General features: G+C 46.4%; 1 protein-coding gene, 1 long non-coding RNA gene and 1 pseudogene across 2 annotated transcripts in view; 2 read left to right on the top strand and 1 right to left on the bottom strand.

Moving 5' to 3' along the window:
• SMARCC1 (SWI/SNF related, matrix associated, actin dependent regulator of chromatin subfamily c member 1) overlaps positions 1–20,285 on the bottom strand; it is a 64,095-nt gene that overhangs the window by 25,061 nt on the left and 18,749 nt on the right. The window contains exons 8-19 of the mRNA XM_036430200.2: positions 20,185–20,260; positions 16,121–16,246; positions 13,639–13,760; positions 11,739–11,863; positions 10,182–10,241; positions 8,937–8,974; positions 8,008–8,129; positions 6,918–6,989; positions 5,746–5,859; positions 5,106–5,259; positions 3,371–3,484; positions 2,316–2,375 (exon numbers count right to left, since the gene is read on the bottom strand). Coding sequence (XP_036286093.1) covers positions 2,316–2,375; positions 3,371–3,484; positions 5,106–5,259; positions 5,746–5,859; positions 6,918–6,989; positions 8,008–8,129; positions 8,937–8,974; positions 10,182–10,241; positions 11,739–11,863; positions 13,639–13,760; positions 16,121–16,246; positions 20,185–20,260 — 1,183 coding nt within the window. The remainder of the gene's footprint in view (positions 1–2,315; positions 2,376–3,370; positions 3,485–5,105; positions 5,260–5,745; positions 5,860–6,917; positions 6,990–8,007; positions 8,130–8,936; positions 8,975–10,181; positions 10,242–11,738; positions 11,864–13,638; positions 13,761–16,120; positions 16,247–20,184; positions 20,261–20,285) is intronic.
• Positions 11,891–12,411, top strand: LOC123652017. The gene is made up of 3 exons (XR_006741040.1): positions 11,891–12,033; positions 12,127–12,131; positions 12,264–12,411. It is a non-coding gene; the product is annotated as an uncharacterized LOC123652017 (long non-coding RNA).
• Positions 17,891–18,710, top strand: LOC118714784 (annotated as a pseudogene).

Here is a 20,285-nt window from a genome sequence, read left to right as displayed (position 1 = left end):
GGAATCTATAAACAGGATACCAACGCTGGAGAGTATTGCAAGGTCACAGGACAAGAGGAAATAGTTGTGTTTCTATATACACCAGCAACAAAAAACAGTTTAAGTTGGGGGAAATTAAAGTATTTAAAATAGTATAAAAACAAAATACTAAGAAATACATGAAAGAATATGTAAAGTCCACAAATTGAGAAAATAAAACTTTCTAAGAGAAATCGAAGACCTAAGTAAAGAGATACTGTGCTCATTGCTACAAAGTCTCAGTACTGTTATGGGTCAATTCTCTCCAAACTGAACTAGATCCAATGCAATCCCATTCAAGCTCCAAGCTTTTGTTGTTAGAAATTCAGAAGGAGTACTAACATGTATGAAGTACACAAATCTCTAGTTTTAAAATTTGTAATTTTTCATAGAAAACGCTGAAAAACTTCAATTGAACAACAACAAAAATAGTAAAAGCCATCTCCACCGAGAGGAAGGGGGATAAAATGGATAAAAACTGGAAAACCATGTGAAGCTGAGAGTCGGGGAATTGACCGGGTACAGACAATCTACTCAGTAGCTTCCCAAAGTTCTCTCTAGAGCCGTAATCCTAGGGGCTTTCCCAGTCTGGAGACAGTTTGGTTGACTAACTGGGGGCTCCACTGGCATCGAGCGGGCAGAGGCCATGGGTGCTGTTCACACTGGAAAATGCACGCAAGCGCCCAAGTGCCAATAGTGGCTGACAAAACATCCCTGCTCTAGACCATTACACAGTCACCTGACTTCATGTTCCTACTAAGCCATTAATTCCTGACAACACCCCACAGAAAGGTGCTGGTGGTAAGCAAAGCTGCCTTCCTGTTTCTTGTTGTGTAAGTGCGGACGCCACCTGCAGATTCAATTACAGGTTTAACAGAAAAGCCAACCAGGCATGGCTCCCCCTGCAGGAGGACACGCCCTGTGTGTAAGGCTGTGGGGCTTTCTTGCTGGGTCTGATTCAGGGTCAGGTCATCGGTGTCCTGGCCTAGGACTCCCTTTGTGTTCACGCCCGCTAGTCCTACACAGAGAGGAGGAGATGGAGAGGGGGGACGTTTTGGTGTCAATGTGCGGAGGGAGAACTGATGTGAGACTGTTTCTCTGCAGAACCCAGATTCTAAAACAGCAACACAGCACGGAACTATACCCTCACACGTGCTGAGCCTTTTCAATTACCCTTCATGGCAGACAGGCCTGGACAGACAGTCTTGAAATGTAAGCAGTGGCTCAGAAAAGAGCTGTGCATCACTGATACTGAGTGGGCAGATGAGCACCAATTACAACAGCAATAAAGACTCAGAAAGAATAAATCTTTTTGGTTTTGATTCAGAGAGCGAGCAACAAAAGGAATCTTGGAACTGCCACCTGAAGGAATCTAGTTGGTCAACCACCAGCAGTGTCCTTGAACCTGTGGCAGCCACGGTCCTGGTCCGTGCGGGTGGCACTGAAAGCACGTCTGGCCATAATGCCCTCACTGGCCCTGCGTCAGCTCCCACAGCCCATCTACCCCACACTGAGCCGTGTCACAGCTTCAGCTCACCCGGCGACCTTGTTCTGTAGCTCAGGACAAGTGGTCCCTCTTCATAAATGGCTGCTAAACACCAAAACAACCGTCTCCATGTCCTGCCCATCTGAACAGACATGGTCGCCAAGACCTACTTGTGCGGCACTGAGTCCCCGAAGTCAGAGGAAACCCAAAGGAGGATTCACTAAGACCGACCAGCAGGATGCTGGTTACCGACCAGCAGGATGCTGGTTAATGCCACTGTTTGCCAGTCTGCTGCTTTCATAAACAAACAGTGCTGCCCACCAGAGCTGGCATCGTCAGCTGCTTCTCGAGGTCCTTCCGGGAAGGAGGCAGCCATACACCCACATGCATAAAGCACCAGGACTCCCCCACATGACTCAGGGGGCAAAACTCAGGAGAACGGGATCTAAACCAAGGCTCAGCCTCAAAGGCGCATCTGCTGCTCCACGCCTGCCGATACCGACGAGATCCCAGAAAGGCCAGGCCTTCCAATTTAGGAGAAGTTAGAAAACTTGAGCAAAGCTCCAATACTTATTTAACATTGGCAATGGATTTTAAACAAAAGAAACCCAACCTGGGCCAAAATAACACATATCCAGGCTTGATCTCCTCCTGAGGGCCAGTGTGTAACCTCCAGTTTGACCCTTACATACTAAAGCCCCACTGACACTCATTACCCGGACTTAAGCTTCTCACAGGAAGTTCCACGGTCGATGGCAGTGCCAGTCTGGGAACAGCGCCCCCCAAGGCGGCCAGGCTCCCCTGTGCTCACCTCCAGCAGCAGCAGGGTCTCCTGCTCCGTCCACTCCCGTCCGGCGCTGGCACCTTTACTCTGAAACAAACCAGAGTTACTGCCTTATACATCTTTAAGTAGTTGCTCTGCCTGACTGGTGTGGGTCAGTGGTGAGCATTGACCTATAACCAGGAGGTCGCAGTTGGGATTCCTGGTCAGGGTACATGCCCGGGGTGTGGGCTTGCTCCCCAGTGTGGGGGGCGTGCATGAGGCAGCTGATCAATGATTCTCTCATTTATAATTCCATCCTTCCCTCCCCCTCTCCATTGCTCTTTGAGATGAACAAATATATATACATTAAAAATAGGTGCTCTAAGATGTAGTCACTTCTAATTTGTCACACTGTACCTTCAAATAACATTTATGCCTCAGATATAAGAATTTCAATACAATATGCTCCCCCCCACCCCCCCGCATCATATGCGTGGCCTTCATGTCCACGTGTTGCTAAAAATACGGGCAAACACCTTTCACGCTGGCCCACGTGACCTCCTGGCCCTCTGTATTCTTCCAGTGACCTAGTCCCCTCCCAAAATGCCTTGTCAAATCACCACATTTTCATCCCGAGGAATAAATGAGTTCTCCTCACTGTCCCTCCCGTGCCTCCTGTTCTGCTGCCTTTGTCCCGTCCACCCAATGTCTCCTCTCGGTCCTGTAGTTTCAGTAAGCCTGGCCTGCTTTTTGCTCTATTCAGCCTATTGAACTCCTGAGTTAACTTCAGGTATATTTTTATATTATACAATATCCATTTGATTCCTTTTATATATTCCAATTTTCAGCTGAAAGTCTCCATTTTGTCCTCTATTTTACTTAACATATCAATAATAATTTTTAGATACTTTTCTAATCATATAGAAAAATGGTAAAGGTGACTGTTCTTTATAAAATGCCATCAGATTAGTAGAAAGCTCACCTCCTTACACGTTAGACAGTAAATTAAGTGTCTTATGGGAAATGAGATTGCACAGAAGGAAGGACGACAAAGAGGACATGCTGCATTGTAGTCAGTGTCTGTCTAGGAAAAACATCCTTACCTTTGCCAAGGTTTTTTTTGAGTAAATGTCAGTTCGGAGACCAAAGTTCTGCAAATCAATTGGCTTTTCCTTGTTCTTCTCGGGGAAATTTAACATCTGCTGCGCAGCAGGGACCTGTGAGTCACGTAAAGGAGAGAGCTGCATAAACCTCTGAAGCCCACGGCCATCGGGGAAAAGGGCCTCCGCAGCGCGAGGGACCTGCTCAGCACAGGAGACCCAGCCTGGGACCCTCCTCACACAGCTCCAGGCCAGTCTCCCCTCCTTTGCTGGAGCCCAAGAGAGTGGCCGGGAGAGGAAGGCAGAGAGAGAGAAACATCAATGTGAGACCCACTAGTGGAGACCACACCGAGAGGACATCCTACTGGGGTTCTCCCTGGGAGCTCCCCACAACCTCTGACCTTAAAGACCTTAGGGTGGGGAAGGGAGAGCAGCCAGGGAGAGGTCAGTGGGGAAAGAGAGACATGTCATGCTTTCAACAATGAAGAATTAAACTAAAAAACAACCACCCTTAGGATGGAGGACCGAGTTGCTCTCCCTCCAGGGAGCATGCCCTCGCCTCCCCCCCATCCCCATCCCGGCTCATTACCATGAGCTTCCTCCTCCTGAGCCTACGGGCCCTTTCTCTGCCTTTAGACCGGTGGTTGGCAAACCACGGCTCTCGAGCCATATGCAGCTCTTTGGCCCCTTGAGTGTGGCTCTTCCACAAAATACCGTGCGCACACATACAGTGTGATTGAAACTTCATGGCTCAGTTTTTGGTTCTCAAAAAAAATTTCAATCGTTGTACTGTTGATATTTGGCTCTGGTGACTAATGAGTTTGCCGACCACTGCTCTAGACCTTGTCTGCTAAGCCCACTGCTTCTAGGGACCACATTTTCTACCTCTGTAATCTACCCAAAAAATGTCCTCTTAAAAAAAATAATAAGTTAAGGGGATAGAAGTTTTTAAAGAATGGTTTAGCCATAGCCCATTTGGCTCAGTGGATAGATAGAGCGTCGGCCTGCAGACTGAAAGGTCCCAGGTTCAATTCCGGCCAAGGACACATGCCTGGGTTGCAGGCTCGATCCCCAGTAGTGGGTGTGCAGAAAGCAGCCCATCAATGATTCTGATCATTGATATTTCTCTCTCTCTCTCCCTCTCCCTGTCTCTCTGAAATCAATAAAAATATTTTTTTAAGAAATAGTTTAATAGTGGAACCTAATAAAACTCTCCTACTAGAGACTCTACAAAAAAAATACTAACACACTTCCACACCACCCTTCCAGCAACATTTTAACACATAACATCTTTCTGTCTCTATTAAGTCACAGAAAAAACAGACGACACATTTTCCTAAACACGATCTCCGTTTCCCAATGCAGGGCCACGTGAAGCTCAGCATCACGCTCTCCAAACGAACGCTGTCCTTAACCTGACAGTGTTTTCAAGAATGTGAGCGTGAACGCCCTTCCCAAACGTGACGACTGTCAGCAGCTACAGACGACCTGCCGGCTCACTGGCATCTTCTGCCAGAGGGTAAGGAGTCAGATCGGAGAACCTGCACCGCGGGGCAGGAAGGGCAGAGCCCGGGGATGGGGAGCTTCACCCCAAACACTGGACAGACACGGGGGCTCCAACGTCCACAACAGACAAAGCAGACAGAACCTGCCAGCTCGGCGCTGCCCACGATGACAATGCTAACGCTTGCACAGGAGCTCAGGGGTGGTGCCCTGAGGAGAGGCAGAGCTCACGTACCTGAGGCGATCGCAGGTGCAGAGGCACGAGCCCAGAGGGGGTGTCCGCCAGCACGTTGAAGTGAGGCGTAGGGGGGGGCCCCATCGCCATGGGCCGGCTCTCCGGGTCCACCTGGTAGTTGACAAGGCCCCACTGCTCCAGGAAGGCGTGCACCCTGGAGAAGAAGCTCCGTTACAGCTGGAGAGCACGCCTTTCCATTTAAAAACAAACAAACAAAACAAGCACACATCCGCTCGCAGGCAGGAGGATGAGGAAGGAATGGGCATTCTGGTTTCTGAAGGAGGGACGACTTCTACTAAAGCCTGACCTTCCCACCAGCAAGGAGGGCGAGCCTGGACCTGGGAAGGGCTCCCACACCAGTCGGGCCACCCCTGCTGTCCCTCAGGCAGGTCTAGGGCACAGAGCTTATCCACTCCCCTCCCCGCCCACTCCACCTCCGGGCATTTTACAATTTGACCCTAAAATAAAAGAGTGTAAAATGTTAAAAGAGGAAAAATTCCAAAGCATCACCTATATTCAACCTCTGAGTGACAGGAGACCGGGCTGTTTGTATCGAGCGAGGCAACCCCAGCCAGTCCACCGGCCTCGGGCAGCAAGCCCGGCAGTGCCGCTGCAGGAAGAGGCGGCTGCAGGCGCTTACCTCATCACGGCGCACACGTCTCCAGTCAAGTTCCTCCGACAAGCGGTGCTGGTCAGGTATTCTTGGGGGTTCAGGCGATACGTGTCAATCATAAAATTGCGATACGCCAAGTATCTAAAAAGCAATGGCAATGTTCTTAGTGGGGACAGGTAATAAATTTTCTTTATTTTCATTTAACAATAAATGTGTACCATATTCTTCTTCATGGAAAAATAAGGCATCCCCTGAAAATAAGACCTAGCACATCTTTGGGAGCAAAAATTAATATAAGACACTGTCATATTTTCGGGGAAACAGGGTAGAAATGTATATTTAACCATCACCAGGCAAAGGCAAAACATGTCCTGACAAACGTCCTCCTTCTAGCGAGCTTACTGCTTAGTGCAAAAGCACTAACATGCCTCGCGGCGAGGAGCAACTCCTGTGAAGCTGCATCCTCCTCGCTGGCATCCTTTAGGACCAGTCATTCATCAGAAAAACGAGGCCAAAGTTCCACTTTGTCCTCAGTTATTGCATACTAGTAACCCGGTGCACAAAATTCACAGTGTGTGTGTGTGTCCCTGTCCATCCATCCATCCGTCCACATCCCTCTCACAATCTGGGACCACTGGCTTTTAAATGCTGGCCTGCCAGCCTGCCTGATCAACCACTGCCTGCAGGCCTGCTCGCCTCCAACTGCCCCTCTCTCCTCCCCAGCAGCCCGCTTGCCTCCAACAGCACACACCCTGCCAGCCTGACCACCCCCAATGGTCTTTCCTCCTAGCCTGATCTCCTCTACCGCCTCTGCCCTGCCACCACGGCTTTGTCCAGGAGGACGCCCAGAAGGTCTTCTGGTCTAATTAGCATATCGCCGTTGTGTCAGTATAGATCAGTATTTATAGCAAATATCACGTATGTACACACCAGGGGGTGGAACTGTTAGAAAGTAAGCTGAACAATTTCAGTGGAAAACCATTACTGAACTCAAACTTTAGCTGCAAGAGCTGACATGTATGTAGTTCAAGGTTGAGAAAGAAAAGGTCTGAAGCCATTTCCTTTGAGGTAAGGACTTCTGAGCAGCAGAGATTGAACATTAACTGGGAAGGAGGTGTTAGGAACCCGCTAAACACACAATTTCCCTGAGACCAGCCCCACAAGTACGCATCAACACCCCATCAACTCATGTCACTCACATCTCTGGAGTCTTGGACTTGTTCTTTCCATTGAAAAACTCAGGAAGCGCACGCCGTTCGATCACGTGAATACTGAACAGAAAAAGAAGAGAGACTGGGAGTAAATTCTCTGAAAAAGAAAAATCTCAAACCGCGAGCTAAGCTTACCTTTCAAAGCCAAACTGACACATCTAAAAGCATCTGTGCCCGTCTGCGCCCAGCGCCTGCGCTGTGTCAGAGGATTAAGGGCAGCGCCCCCTTCCTCACCCGTCCTTTCTGCAGTCTTTCTGTTCCTAGAACCAAACCAAAAACTGCTCCCACATAGCGAAGCCACAGACGTCACTGTGCGTCACATACAGCACAACTAGATGAGTTACAAGACAGAGTTCTCCGGAAATTGGGTGACAAAAATCACCGCAGTTGGCATGCAACAAACTGGTAAACGCATGATGGGCCACACAATGGACTTCACTCTAATCAGGCCCTCAGGATCTCCATCCCGCACCATCTGTCCAGCCCTCAGAAACTCTGGTGAGTTGAAGTTAGAGGTTATTTAAGAGTTTACTGCTTTTAAAAAGATCATAGAACCTCTATATTTTTTCTTACTGACTTATTTTATTGCTCTATTGGGGTGACACTGGTTAACAAGATGACAGGTTTCAGGGTACAGTTCTCCCATCTGTATCGTGTACTGTGTGTTCACTCCCACGACCACCTCCTAGCCGTCCCCTCTCCTCCCACCACCTCTGGAAGTCACCTACTGTGGTCGTCTGTGAGGTGTTTGTTTTTTTCTTAATCCCTGCACCTTTTCCACCCAGCCCCCCACTCCCTCCTCTCTGACAGCTGCCAGTCTGTTCTCTGTACCTGTCGGTCTGTTTCTACTTGTTCACCGTCCCACAGATAAGTGAGATCCTATGGTCCTCGTCTTCCTCTGGTGCCCTATTTCACATAGCACAGTGCTCTCCAGGCCCACCACCATCATCACCAAAGGTGTCCCATTGTGGAAAGGCACCACAGCCTTTTTTGGTTGACTCTCCCCGACGCTGTTCCCCAGATTTCAGGAACGCTTGCCCATCCTAAGCACCCCGTCCACAGAGGGAGGGCTCCTCACCAGTTGTAATCAAACCAGGATGCGTAGCTAGGAATGATGATGTGATTGGTCTGCTCTGTCACGTTATCTTCGCCAGGGTCCACCGACCGACTTGGATCGCCTTTGCTGGGGTCGTCATCTTCCTACAGAAAAGAAGCCAGTGAAGAGAAAGAGACTAATGTGAGACTGAGTAGCTTTTAAACGCTCACATCAAGTCCAATAAAGGAAGCTATTTGCTCCCATTTCAAGGACCAGGCAAGTGAACTCCAGTGGACAGGCTTTCGCAATCTGAGGCACCTCGCGAGCTGCCAGGAGACAGCGCAGAGCACGCCTGCCTTCCTCCGCGGGAATCGCACACACAGGGACGTGCCCAAAGCTCGGCTCAGCCTCAGGCTGGTGAACGGACACGGATTCTCTAGTGAGGTTGTGGCTCCCTGCCCACATGTCTCCACAGCGTGCTCTTACTGTCCAGGTTTACGCTTCACCGGGACCGGAACCCAAGCCTAAGCTAATAGCTCCCAAGTTACTGGTAAGGAGCGGCCTCCAGGACACGAGGAAGGCACAATGACAAGGCTCCCATCCCCGAGGCGGAGCCCTGGGACCTGCTGTGCAGATCTCACTGCCTCCCGCAGGGGCAGCAGTGCTGTCCTCCCTGTCTCGGTGAGACAGTCATGCAGTGCCAACGAGCTGGAACCACAGAAACTCCAGGGCCGACACCCCGCCCCTCCACCACAACGCTGATTTGTACCAGAAATAAACTAGGAGCCTCTCAAGTGACTCCACCTAAACACATGGCTTCCCCAGGGACACTGCTGAGAAGATGGAAATTTCCTTTTGGTAAAATTTTGGGGTCAAGAAGCACAAATTAATTGGGGGGATTTGTTAAAGAAGACATTTAAATCATAAGGGCCTCAAAACAGAGTATTTCTAAGGACCGAGCCGACCGTTACCTTTAGTCCTGTTGTGACTGCTTCTTCATCCTGCTCATCTGTAAAACCAAAACACACCCTTATGTAAAGAGCAGCAAGCTGCTTGCACTTCTTGCAAAGTTCAGGTTTCAGTAACTGACACTGGACAAAGAAGAGAATAGAGAACTAAAGCAAACCCGCCTCAGACCACTCAGTGAGTGACAGTGGTCCACAGAAGCACAGAGGTGAGGAGAAATTCAAAGCATAATTAAAAATTTCCAACATGAGGGAATTCATGATTAATTACTGCTGGTCATGATCTTACTTAATGGGACAGGGGAGTGACTAGCCTCTTCCCTCCTGAGGCCGTGAAGTAAGTAATGGCGTTCCGGGTCCGGGAGGCAGTGTGTAAGGAATGAGGAGTGAACAAAGCAGTTACGCTCACTCCCCACAGACCAAGCCCCTAAGAGGGTCGGTTCCTTCTGAGGGAGGGGATGCAGGCACTCGGAGCCGCCCAGGACGCGAGCAAACCCACGCACAATTAAACCAGGCGGCCGACTCCCACGGGCAAGAGAAGTGCCACAGTGATAAAGGGGAGAGATTCTGGCACAAACATTAAGTTTCAGTAACGTTTTCTTTTTACCGTATTTTTCGGACCATAAGACGCACCAGTTTTTAGAGAAGGGAAATGAAGAAAAAAAGATTCTGAAACAAATAGTGTCCTAAAATATTTTATGTGCATTAAAACCCAACATCAGTCATAAACACATGTAATCAACCCTGTAAAGTAAACAGCAGCATTTAGAACCATTTTAGAGCCGGGCAAGCACACAGAGACCACACAGAGCCGGGCAAGTAAAAAAACATTTTTTTAAAAAAGTATATGTGTAGGCTATATTTGGACCATAAGACGCAGGGACTTCTCCCCCCCACTTCTGGGGGAAAAAAAGTGCGTCTTATGGTCCGAAAAATACGGTAATTACTATCATCGTTAGCAGTAACTAAGGCATTGCAAGTAATTTAACTACCAACAATTTCTTTAAAGCTCAGAAATTCTGACTTATGTAAAATATCAGGACACAATTATCAGGATTAAAGACAGAAGAATGGGTCACAGAAAACCAATGTCCCTCACACGGTAGCAAACCCACCACCATGCTGCTCCAGGAACGCAGTCGGCATCTGCTGGAAACTATCGCGGCTGAAAGCAACCTCCCCAATAAAGACAGCCATCGAGGCGCTGAGTTAAGACAGGAAACACTACAGAAGGGCGGGTTTTGTTTTTACCTAGGTCAGCAACAGTTCCTCCTTTCACAGGCGTGTTCTCGCTATCTTTCTTTGGATTTACTGCAAGAGAAAAAAGCACTGTTTTAGGGGGAAAGTTCTGCTTGTTTTTAAGAGAAACAGAATGGATTTAAAAGCACTCGAACCTCCCTGCAACTGCCCATCACTCAGTCCTCACCATCCAGCCTCAACCCTAAGAAGTAGCCCATATGATGACACTACATTTGTAATTAATTACAAAGCACCAAAATGTTTTCGTGACAAAAGTAAACAAACAGAGCGAAAAAGCTTTGAGTCCCTTTCCTAAAAGAAACACTAGTTTCTTGTGTCTTTGTTGATTCACATTTTTGTGGCTTTCGTTTAGACAGCCTGAGGGAGAAATGGTACCTTTTGTACACCTCTGAGACACGTTCTGAGGGCGTACAAATCCTCTATGACCAGGAGGGAAGGACAGCTCTCTGCCTTCCTCCCGGCCCGGGAAGAAGTCCTAGTTACATTCCGTCCCTTTCATTCTATTCCACTGATACGTCCCGCCACTCCCGTGTCCAACCACACTACGTTGGTCATTACAGCTTTACCAGAGGCCCGAGGCATGGAATTCGACAGCCCCAGCTTTGTCCAGTAGGAAGGTCGTTCGGCTGTCAGGTCTAATTAGCATATTACACTTTTATTATTATAAAAGGTAGCTTAGGGATCTGCAAGGACTACCATCCATCTTGCCAACAATTTTATCTCAAATGAATTGGATGACTTTTATGACATGATCTCCCACGTGACCTGCAGATACCTCTGTGTGGTCTGCAGTGCCCGCTTTACAGAATGCAGTGATGTTAGAAATGCACATAATGCATTACAGGTGGCTACATTTTCCGTTACAGGAAAGGGCATAAGTTAGATTATGGTAAATCTCACACATTCCTCTCAACTAGACAATAGTGATTCTAAATACAGCTGATAAATTAAGGATACATTTAATACCTACAACAAAGGACAAAACATTTAGATAAAAAGCAAATAGAGAATAGGAAATCTGGAGACATGAATAAGTGGCTGCAGGGTGGGGGAGGGGTAATTTGGACCCCAATAGGTACTGGGTTCTTTTCAGGGAAGGTATAGGTGCTGGAATGAAAAGTCCAGCCATCGGAGGACAGGACCATCCTAACCGTATAGCCCTGAAGAGCAGCAGAGCTTCAAAGCGCCTGAAGAGAACAAGGGAGCAGGAGGGAAGGACACTCTCCAGACCCACAGGCAGTCAGAGGGCACAACACATCCTCTGCCCAGTAACCAGCAAGTGGAAACACTCCGCTGTTCCTCATCCATATAGTGCTGGGGTTTTTAAAACAGGAACTTTAAAATAGTATTAAATTCAGACATTTGGTCACTGTATTCTCGATAAACAAAAAGTACCAGAAGTCGGGGAAGGAGGAGCTGCGTGAAGGTGGACATTAGAGGGGAATCCAGTCGAACTGAGAGCTGAGAGGCGGGGCACAGAGCTCAGCCGAGGGCAGGGCCGAGATGCCTCATGCGTGCCCACCCCTCAGGCCGCAGCAGAGCACACACCGTTTTTGGGGAGCACCACTTCCTCGACGTTGGGCACAGGCGTGGGGTCCTCCATGTCCTTGGTGAGGTCTTCCTGTTCCTCCTCCTCTTTCTGACTCCTGCGCTTCCCATAGAGACCAGCTTGGCTAAAACAGACAAGAGCATGTGAAAAATAAACAAGGCCATTATAGCAAGCAATTTTAAAGGCTTCACCTTTATTGTAGTTAGGATCTATGCCCAGAGTCACCTTAAAAGACAAGTGAAATCAAATTAGATACATCCCCAAAGTATAGCCAAAAGGAAAATATAGTTACTAGTATAAAAACAGACACAAGCCCTGGCTGATGTGGCTCAGTGGATAGAGCGTCAGCCTACAGACTCAAGGGTCCCAGGTTCAATTCCTATCAAGGGCATGTACATTGGTTGCAGGCACATCCCCAGTAGGGGGTGTGCAGGAGGCAGCTGATGGATGTTTCTCATTGGTGGTTCTAGCTCTCTCTCCCTCTCCCTTCCTCTCTGAAATCAATAAAAAAAATTTAAAAAAAGACAAAACAGACACAAAATCCTACTATACAAATTGCAGACCACACCCTAAGAAAGCTGGTGTAAGAGAGAACATCTGCTATGGAAATGTGACAACATACATTGCTCAGGTCATAAGCAGTAATTTACATAAGATGTTTGGTCAGAGATATAAAACACTATTTCCTTGCTGTTTATGTCATTCAAATACCAGGAGGTACAAAGCAGAATCACTTAGGATGGTACTATTCTGGTACTAATGCTTTTTGTAAAAACTGTCATTGCTCTTTCTCCAACTCAATCAAGTCAGTATTTATTGTTAAAACTAAAACATGCCAGAATGCATTTGGAAGTTCAAACAAGAATGGGATGATTCCTTACCTTGAGGAATTAAAGAGGACACAGAACAGAAACCATTACCTAATGCATCCACGTGCCATACAGAGAAAGGGACAAAGGCACAAGAAATAAAACTCCGAGAGTCCAGACCACAGGGTCTAGGTGGTTGCATTTTGGTTCAGTGACCAGAGGATCCTGGACCCCGCTTAGCCCCCAACTGGGAGAGGAGCACATGGACCCCAAGCTTTCTTCGCGGGATCTCAGGTGGGTCCGAGATATCGAACATCAAGACTAAGATCCGAGCCGAAATCGGTTTGGCTCAGTGGTAGAGCATCGGCCTGTGGATTGAAAGGTCCCAGGTTCAATTCCGGTCAAGGGCATGTATCTTGGTTGCGGGCTCATCCCCGGTGGGGGTTGTACAAGAGGCAGCTGGTCGATGTTTCTCTCTCATCGACATTTCTTGCTCTCTCTCTCTCTCTTTCTAGCTTTCCTCTCTGTAAAAAATCAATAAAATGTATCAAAAAACAAACAAAAAAAACCCCTCAGATCCGATATTTAAGAAATAAATTTACCCTCAATAATCCCTGAAGAGAAGCCTACTTTTACGGTATTAACTTGGGTCTATTGTATATTGAGTCTTCCATGTCCTTGGTAAGGTCTTCATAATATATACATACATGCAGCTTGAGAAAATAATGAAATCATTTTTATGACTATAGTTGGTCCAGGAGTGTTATTTACAACTGTTATCAAAATATCTTGAGCTAACTATTGAAATTATTAAGTATTATCTACCATTTATTAAGTATCTACTTCAGGCCATGCACTATACAAGGACTTAAGTCACAGGTTCATGTCCTGTACGAGTCATTTTGGTCATAAATGGGACAGGTGACAAAATCAGAGACACCGACATTAACCATGATGAACAGAATGTCTTAGCCCTTCAGGGACATTCTCAACACGCCTCCTAGGAAGGAAGCCTAGGGAGGAGCTTGCCTTGCTGTGAGCACGAGCCCAGGGGAGCCTGCGGGATGGGCGGCCAGGCTGCAGTGCTTACCCTTTCTTCCCGCTCTTCTTCCGCGACTCTGTGGGCGTGGGGGGCGGCGGGGAGGGCGAGTGCTTCCGCTTCCGGGTATTAGCTGATGCCTTCCTGTCTCTCCTTTCGGGACTTCGGACTGGCTAGGAAGAGGAAAGTGGAGATGAGCATCAGCCAGCGTGGCCGACTCCTCCGTTTCTACAAGCCCTTACCCCAAAGTGCCTTTTCACAAGCACACGAGCTCAGAGCAAATGAGGCCACTCCACGAGCCTCATGGCCACAGCAGTCCCGAGACTTGTGAACGTCACATGCCACATCCCCCAGGGAAACGCCAGCACCAGCCTCAGGACTCCACCTCGCTGCAGAGCACAGTGCCCACCCCCACGAGAAAACTACCCTGCCCACAGCCGGGGCTTAAGGTAGAAAAACCATGTCCAATAATTAGTAGAAAATATAGAACGTGTTATTAAATTAATAAAATACAAAGATAGGCTGAATAAGCTTGGGGAAATGTGCCAGAAACTACTTATAATTCATCAGAAAATAAAAAGATAACTCTGATACAAAAGATGTGAAATAAGATCGCAAAGTCAACCTATAAAACTATCCCAACTTGCAGGTGGCATTAAACTTCAAGAATCCACAGAACAACTATCCCAGCTAACAAGGGAGGTCACCAGAGTGCAGGGCACAGATCTCAGATGCTCACTGCCAATCTAACGAGACAGAATAATGAAGAAGCCCCGAAAGGACCCAAAGAATTGGACCTGAGGTGTCCCTCGCTCCCAAAAGAGCAGAGCTACAATATCGGTGAGACTTCCATATCCTCGCCGCTCACACCCCTGCACCAAGGTGTCCTTTCAGCAGCTCTACCGCCTCAGGAGGGACCTGAGCATCCTCAGAGCCCACAGGGAAGTCTGTGAGAAACCTAAACTGCACACGCCTTTGATCAGTATGTAAATCTGACATTAAGGTTTTTAAAGGCATATTAATCAATTTTATATAATCCCCCCTAAAGACGAGTGAATAAGTAAAACCCATCTAAATCAATACAGGGGTGGATAGGACAGGACAGGTCAAAAATGTGATACGGCCGAGACCGGTTTGGCTCAATGGATAGAGCGTTGGCTTGGGGACTGAGGGTCCTGGGTTCGATTCCGGTCAAGGGCATGTACCTTGGTTGCGGGCATATCCCCAGTAGGGGGTGTGCAAGAGGCAGTTGATCGATGACTCTCTCTCATCGATGTTTCTAACTCTCTATCGCTCTCCCTTCCTCTCTGTACAAAATCAATAAAAATATATTAAAAAAAAAATGTGATACGGAAATTAGAATATTCCCAATGGCACAAAGATTCAGTTTGAAATGCAATAAGGGAAAACAAATATGTAAACATATTAGAGGAGGCCAAAACAAAAAATAAAGTGATATTCCAAAGCAAACTAAAAATGAAACAATATGGCCGAGACCGGTTTGGCTCAATGGATAGAGCGTCGGCTTGGGGACTGAAGGGTCCCGGGTTCGATTCCGGTCAAGGGCATGTACCTTGGTTGCGGGCATATCCCCAGTAGGGGGTGTGCAAGAGGCAGCTGATTGATGACTCTCTCTCATCGATGTTTCTGGCTCTCTCTCTCTCTCTCTTCTTCTCTGTACAAAATCAATTAAAAAAAAAATCAATATTTCTAACTCTCTCCCTTCCTCTCTGTACAAAATCAATAAAATATATTAAAAAAAATAAAAAATAAAAATGAAACAATATGAAAAAACACTAATTTTTAAATATTCTTGAAAATAAGGAACACAGAGGAAATAAAAAACAGGCTGAAGATAGTATGAAAGACCTGCACTTTCTAAGCAAATGGTTAAAGGTATAATTGCCTCAAAGATTTAAAAAAACTTAAATAAAAAGCAAACCCCCTGAAAAGGACTGGAATCGCAGGTCTCGGCCTAAGGCTGCCACACACCCAGTAAGACGCAGGGAAGCTGCCTTCTCAGCGCAGGCTGTCTGGGGACACACCGCCCGCAGTGGGCCCGGAAGGAACATGGGCACGTGTGAAAGGGGTGGCTTCTTAGAGGGACGAGAGCAGTCAGCACAAGTCTTCCCACCTCACAAAGGACTCAACTGTCCCCGAGACCCTGACGGCGATGCTCTCTACTGCCCCCTGCATGTGAGTAAAGCCATCAAAACATCAGAACTGAGTGAGCCTGCCCTCGGGAAACCAACACCGCAGTTAAATGGCCCCGGGATGTTACGTGGAACATCAGAATGAAAACTCCGCTCTAGAGAACACAGTCAGCTGTCACACCGCACGGCCACTCCATCTTAATGACCCCGAGGTGTGCATGGCTTCTGTGGAGGTGCCAGCTCCTGAGATGGTAGTCACTCTCCTACGATATGTACTCGATGGCTGATGCTCCTGTGACAGTTTACCCATGAATATCTGAGAACGTTTAGGCAAAGAAAGAAGAAACGCAAGTGGAGTAAAATGGTGCCAAACCAAATACCTCTTCATTCTTTGTGGAAATTCGCTGTCGAAAACTCACGGGCTTCCTGTTCTCATCCACCTCATAGTCCTCCTCATTCATCCATTCGTTGAACACATCAGTGTCCAAAACCCATTTTGCATGAACCTAAAACCACATTAAAGCAGGAAAACCTACATAAATAATAAAATCACTCGAATCTAAAATTAAAAAGCTTTAAAAGTACTTAACAGAAAAGAAGCTGATTTATTATTCCCAAATCCTCAACTGCATATTACAAACTTAAAACATAAGTCAATGACAGCCTGGCCAGTGTTGCTCAGTGGTTGAACATGGATCTATGAACCAGGAGGTCACTGTTTGATTCCTGGTCAGGGTACATGCAGGCTCAATCCCCAGTCAGGGGCGTGTAGGAGGTAGCCAATCCATGATTCTCTTCATATTTCTCCCTCCCTCTCTGAAATCAATAAAAATGTTTTTTATAAAAGATGAACAGTGACACTCAAACGGCCACTTTACCATTTTATTCCATGTCTTTTCCAAAATAAACAAGCATAAGAAAGCACCCTAGCTTTGTGCACACTGAGGTTTGATAACTAAGAGCTAGTCACATCGTCTTTTTTAATAACACGAGGGGGAAGGAAGGACGCGGAAAGCCTGGGGGCAGTGCAGAGGGAGGGCTGGCATAGAACACACTGCTGTGCCATCAGCAGAGCCGGGTCAGCAGCAGCTGGAAGTGGATGCTAACTGGGCGGCGAGGGATTTTCATGAGAAGCAGGATGTCTGCCTGGTCCAAGAACCCTCAGACTGCATCCAGGCTGCACGTGGGGAATCATGTGCAGACAATGCTCATCCCGCAGCTCTGCGTGGGCAACAGCTAAATTACCCATGAGAAAGAGCAGTCATTCCCAGCGAGGAATACTCTGTGGAATGAACACGTCGTAAGAGGCAGTGGTGCCGGTAGACTTCCAAGGACATCAGGCCCGGCCGGGCCCATCAGGAAGGCGCTGGTGGTGCAGGGAAGCACCGCTGTGCCTCCAGAACTGACGGAGCTCACGGGGCTCTGGCCCTGCGTCTGAGGCTCTGCTTGGGGAGCCATCACTGCAGCGTCCCAGCAGCTGGACAGGCTTCCACACAAGTTAGAATTCCATGAAGGCCGCTGCGGGGAGGAGGCTGGGGTCTCCGAGTGCAGAGTGATCGTGGAACGCAAAGCAAAAGCGTTTCTTTAAGTCTGTCCCTGACCTGAGTGCCTGAACTAGGAAACATCGGTATTTGGGCTAAGGAATAGTTTCTCTCGATAAACAAACAATTAAGAAATACTGTGAAGAGTAAAAAAAAAAAAAAAAAAAGTTATAGAAAATTAAAGACATGGTATAGGAATCCAAAACCTGATATTAGACAGGATTCTATACTAAAGAGAAAAAACTGCTGGCAAAACTGGAATGCAGAATAGCAGCTTAAAGCATGTGTTAATCTTAAATTTGATAAAGTTAAGGGTACTAAAATCCTGTATTATACTTTCATATAAGAATTCCTTATTTATTTTTTTAAATATATATTTTTATTGATTTTTTTACAGAGAGGAAGAGAGAGGGATAGAAAGTTAGAAACATTGATGAGAGAGAAACATCGATCAGCTGCCTCCTGCACACACCCCCACTGGGGATGTGGCCGCAACCAAGGTACATGCCCTTGACCGGAATTGAACCTGGGACCTTTCAGTCCGCAGGCCGACGCTCTATCCACTAAGCCAAACCCGGTTTCGGCAAGAATTCCTTATTGCGGCTCTGGTTCCCACGGTCTGGCAGCTGCTGGTGGGGAGCAGCTGGTGAGGAGAGCTCTTGCCTCTGATTATGATGGCAAATCACCTTGTAAAACCTGATACTAGAAATTGCAAGAGAATTGGAGCCTCAAATGCCAGATAGTCCACAACAGTCCCCTCCTGGAAAATCAGATGCCTCTTTCTCTGAAAGATCTGGACTTTTTATAAAGATGAAGCCCTGGAGAAAGATTTGAATGATATGAACAAGGAAATTAATCTAATGTTGTCTACATACGCAAAGACTTTAAGTGAGAGAGCGGCAGTAGATGCTTGTTACATCGACAAGATAGGAGGACTCTTCAAAGAAGCCAATACTATTGAAAACTTTCTAGTACAAAAAAAGAGAACTCCTGAGACAGAGGTTTACAGTTACTGCAAATACACTACACAGTTAAACGCCGTGTACTTAAAATAAGCTGAGAATTTAAACCCATTATTGTAAGGAAATGACATTTGTGCTCAGAAAGCTCTCTCGTTAAAATGTATACCTTAAACATAAAAGGGGATACACCTTGAATTTCTCTTCTAGACTTAAAGGGGGCTTTAAACTGGATATTAATGCCTTTTGAGAGTCAACTCTTTGGTGTAGTTTATAAAAGTGTAAATTATTTAAATTATTCTTAAAAAACAAACAAAAAAACCCTAGTCTTCAACTTCTAAAAGAGGATTCAATGAGTTAATCTGATGATGTTTAACAGTACTGTACTTTTTTTAGGGGAATATTTTATTTAAATAGAAGATAGCATTGGAGATAGTTTTAAAATGTTTTTAATGGTTAGTGTTATAAAAAAATTAAAACCTAGCCGAAACCGATTTGGCTCAATGGATAGAGCGTCAGTTTGGGGACTGAAAGGTCCTGGGTTTGATTCCGGTCAAGGGCATGTACCTTGGTTGTGGGCATATCCCCAGTAGGGGGTGTGCAAGAGGCAGCTGATCAATGACTCTTTCTCATTGATGTTTCTAACTCTATCTCTCTCCCTTCCTCTCTGTACAAAATCAATAAAATATATATATATAAAAAAAAATTAAAACCTAAAGGTAATTTGTCCAGTTTCTCAATATGTAGAAAACTACGTACTTTTGCTATTTAATATAATCATTTGATTATTTCACCTTTAGTTTTTATACATGATTAATAAAAGTTTTTTGTTTAAAATTATCTTCTTGTGCTAAAAGAAAAACCATAAATAACCAGAAAAAAAGAATTCCTTATTCCTAAGGATTAAAATGTTAACTTTAGGTACCAGTAAATCTGGATAAAGGTATGCATGTACTATTCTTATTCTTGCAGCTTTTTGGTGACAATATTCCAAACACTTTTTTAAAAAATGGACTAATTTTTGTTAATCCCACTTCCTCATATAAAATCTGAAGCTCAAAGGTCATGTCTTTCTGAAGATCACACCATTAAAATTGGTTGAAGCAGCCGAGACCGGTTTGGCTCAGTGGATAGAGCGTCGGCCTGCGGACTAAAAGGTCCCAGGTTCGATTCCGGTCAAGGGCATGTACCTTGGTTGTGGGCACATCCCCAGTAGGAGGTATGCAAGAGGCAGCTGGTCAATGTTTCTCTCTCATCGACATTTCTAACTCTCTATCCCTCTCAATTCCTTTCTGTGTAAAATCAATAATATATATTAAAAAAATAAAAAAAATAAATAAAATTGGTTGAAGCAGACCTAATATCTACTATTTTTACTGAATTTAGGTCCTCATTGTCTATAATAGTAAGCGCAATATGCAAATCGACCGAACCGCTAAACAGCGGAAGGACAGTCTGGAAGACCTTCAGGGAGAAGCTGGGCTGCGAGGGCCGAGCCCCTTGCACAAATTTTGTGCCTCGGCCTCCAGTGCTGTATAAAAGGCTCAATAAGAACCATGGCTCACTGCCACTGCTCCTGGGAAGGGCCAGAGCTCTCTGCTGAAATGCTGCTCCAGGACTGGGACATAAAAGTGACAACACATGGGAGCACCTTCTTGTCCCAGGAGGTAGGGAGGATGCTAGCAGGCATCAAATCACGCCTGAAGGTCACACGAGGCAGCCCACACATTCCCATCGGCCAAGGTTCAGACAGTTCCTCGGAGTGAAGCAGGCAGGCCCGCCACGCTCCACAAGTGCACAGGGACCCTATGACCATGCACGGGAGCTCTTAAAGAAGGATAAGAAAATCACCATTCCGTGTGTCCTCAAAAACCTTGGGGAGAATAGCTGGGAAGGGCTATGAAGTCACATGAGAATAAATTTCTTTTAAAAAGAAGCTTTCACCTTCCACGGCTTTTCTGGAATTGGTGGATCTTCAATTTCCGCATCAACATCATTACTATGGACCCAAGTATCATAGCTGTAAAGGAAATGCAGAAAGGAAA

The sequence above is a fragment of the Pipistrellus kuhlii genome, unplaced genomic scaffold, assembly GCF_014108245.1.
Source record: "Pipistrellus kuhlii isolate mPipKuh1 unplaced genomic scaffold, mPipKuh1.p scaffold_m20_p_103, whole genome shotgun sequence".
In the NCBI taxonomy this organism is placed as follows: domain Eukaryota; kingdom Metazoa; phylum Chordata; class Mammalia; order Chiroptera; family Vespertilionidae; genus Pipistrellus; species Pipistrellus kuhlii.
Note: the sequence above shows the minus strand (reverse complement) of the source record. Positions and strands in the feature narration are given on the sequence as shown.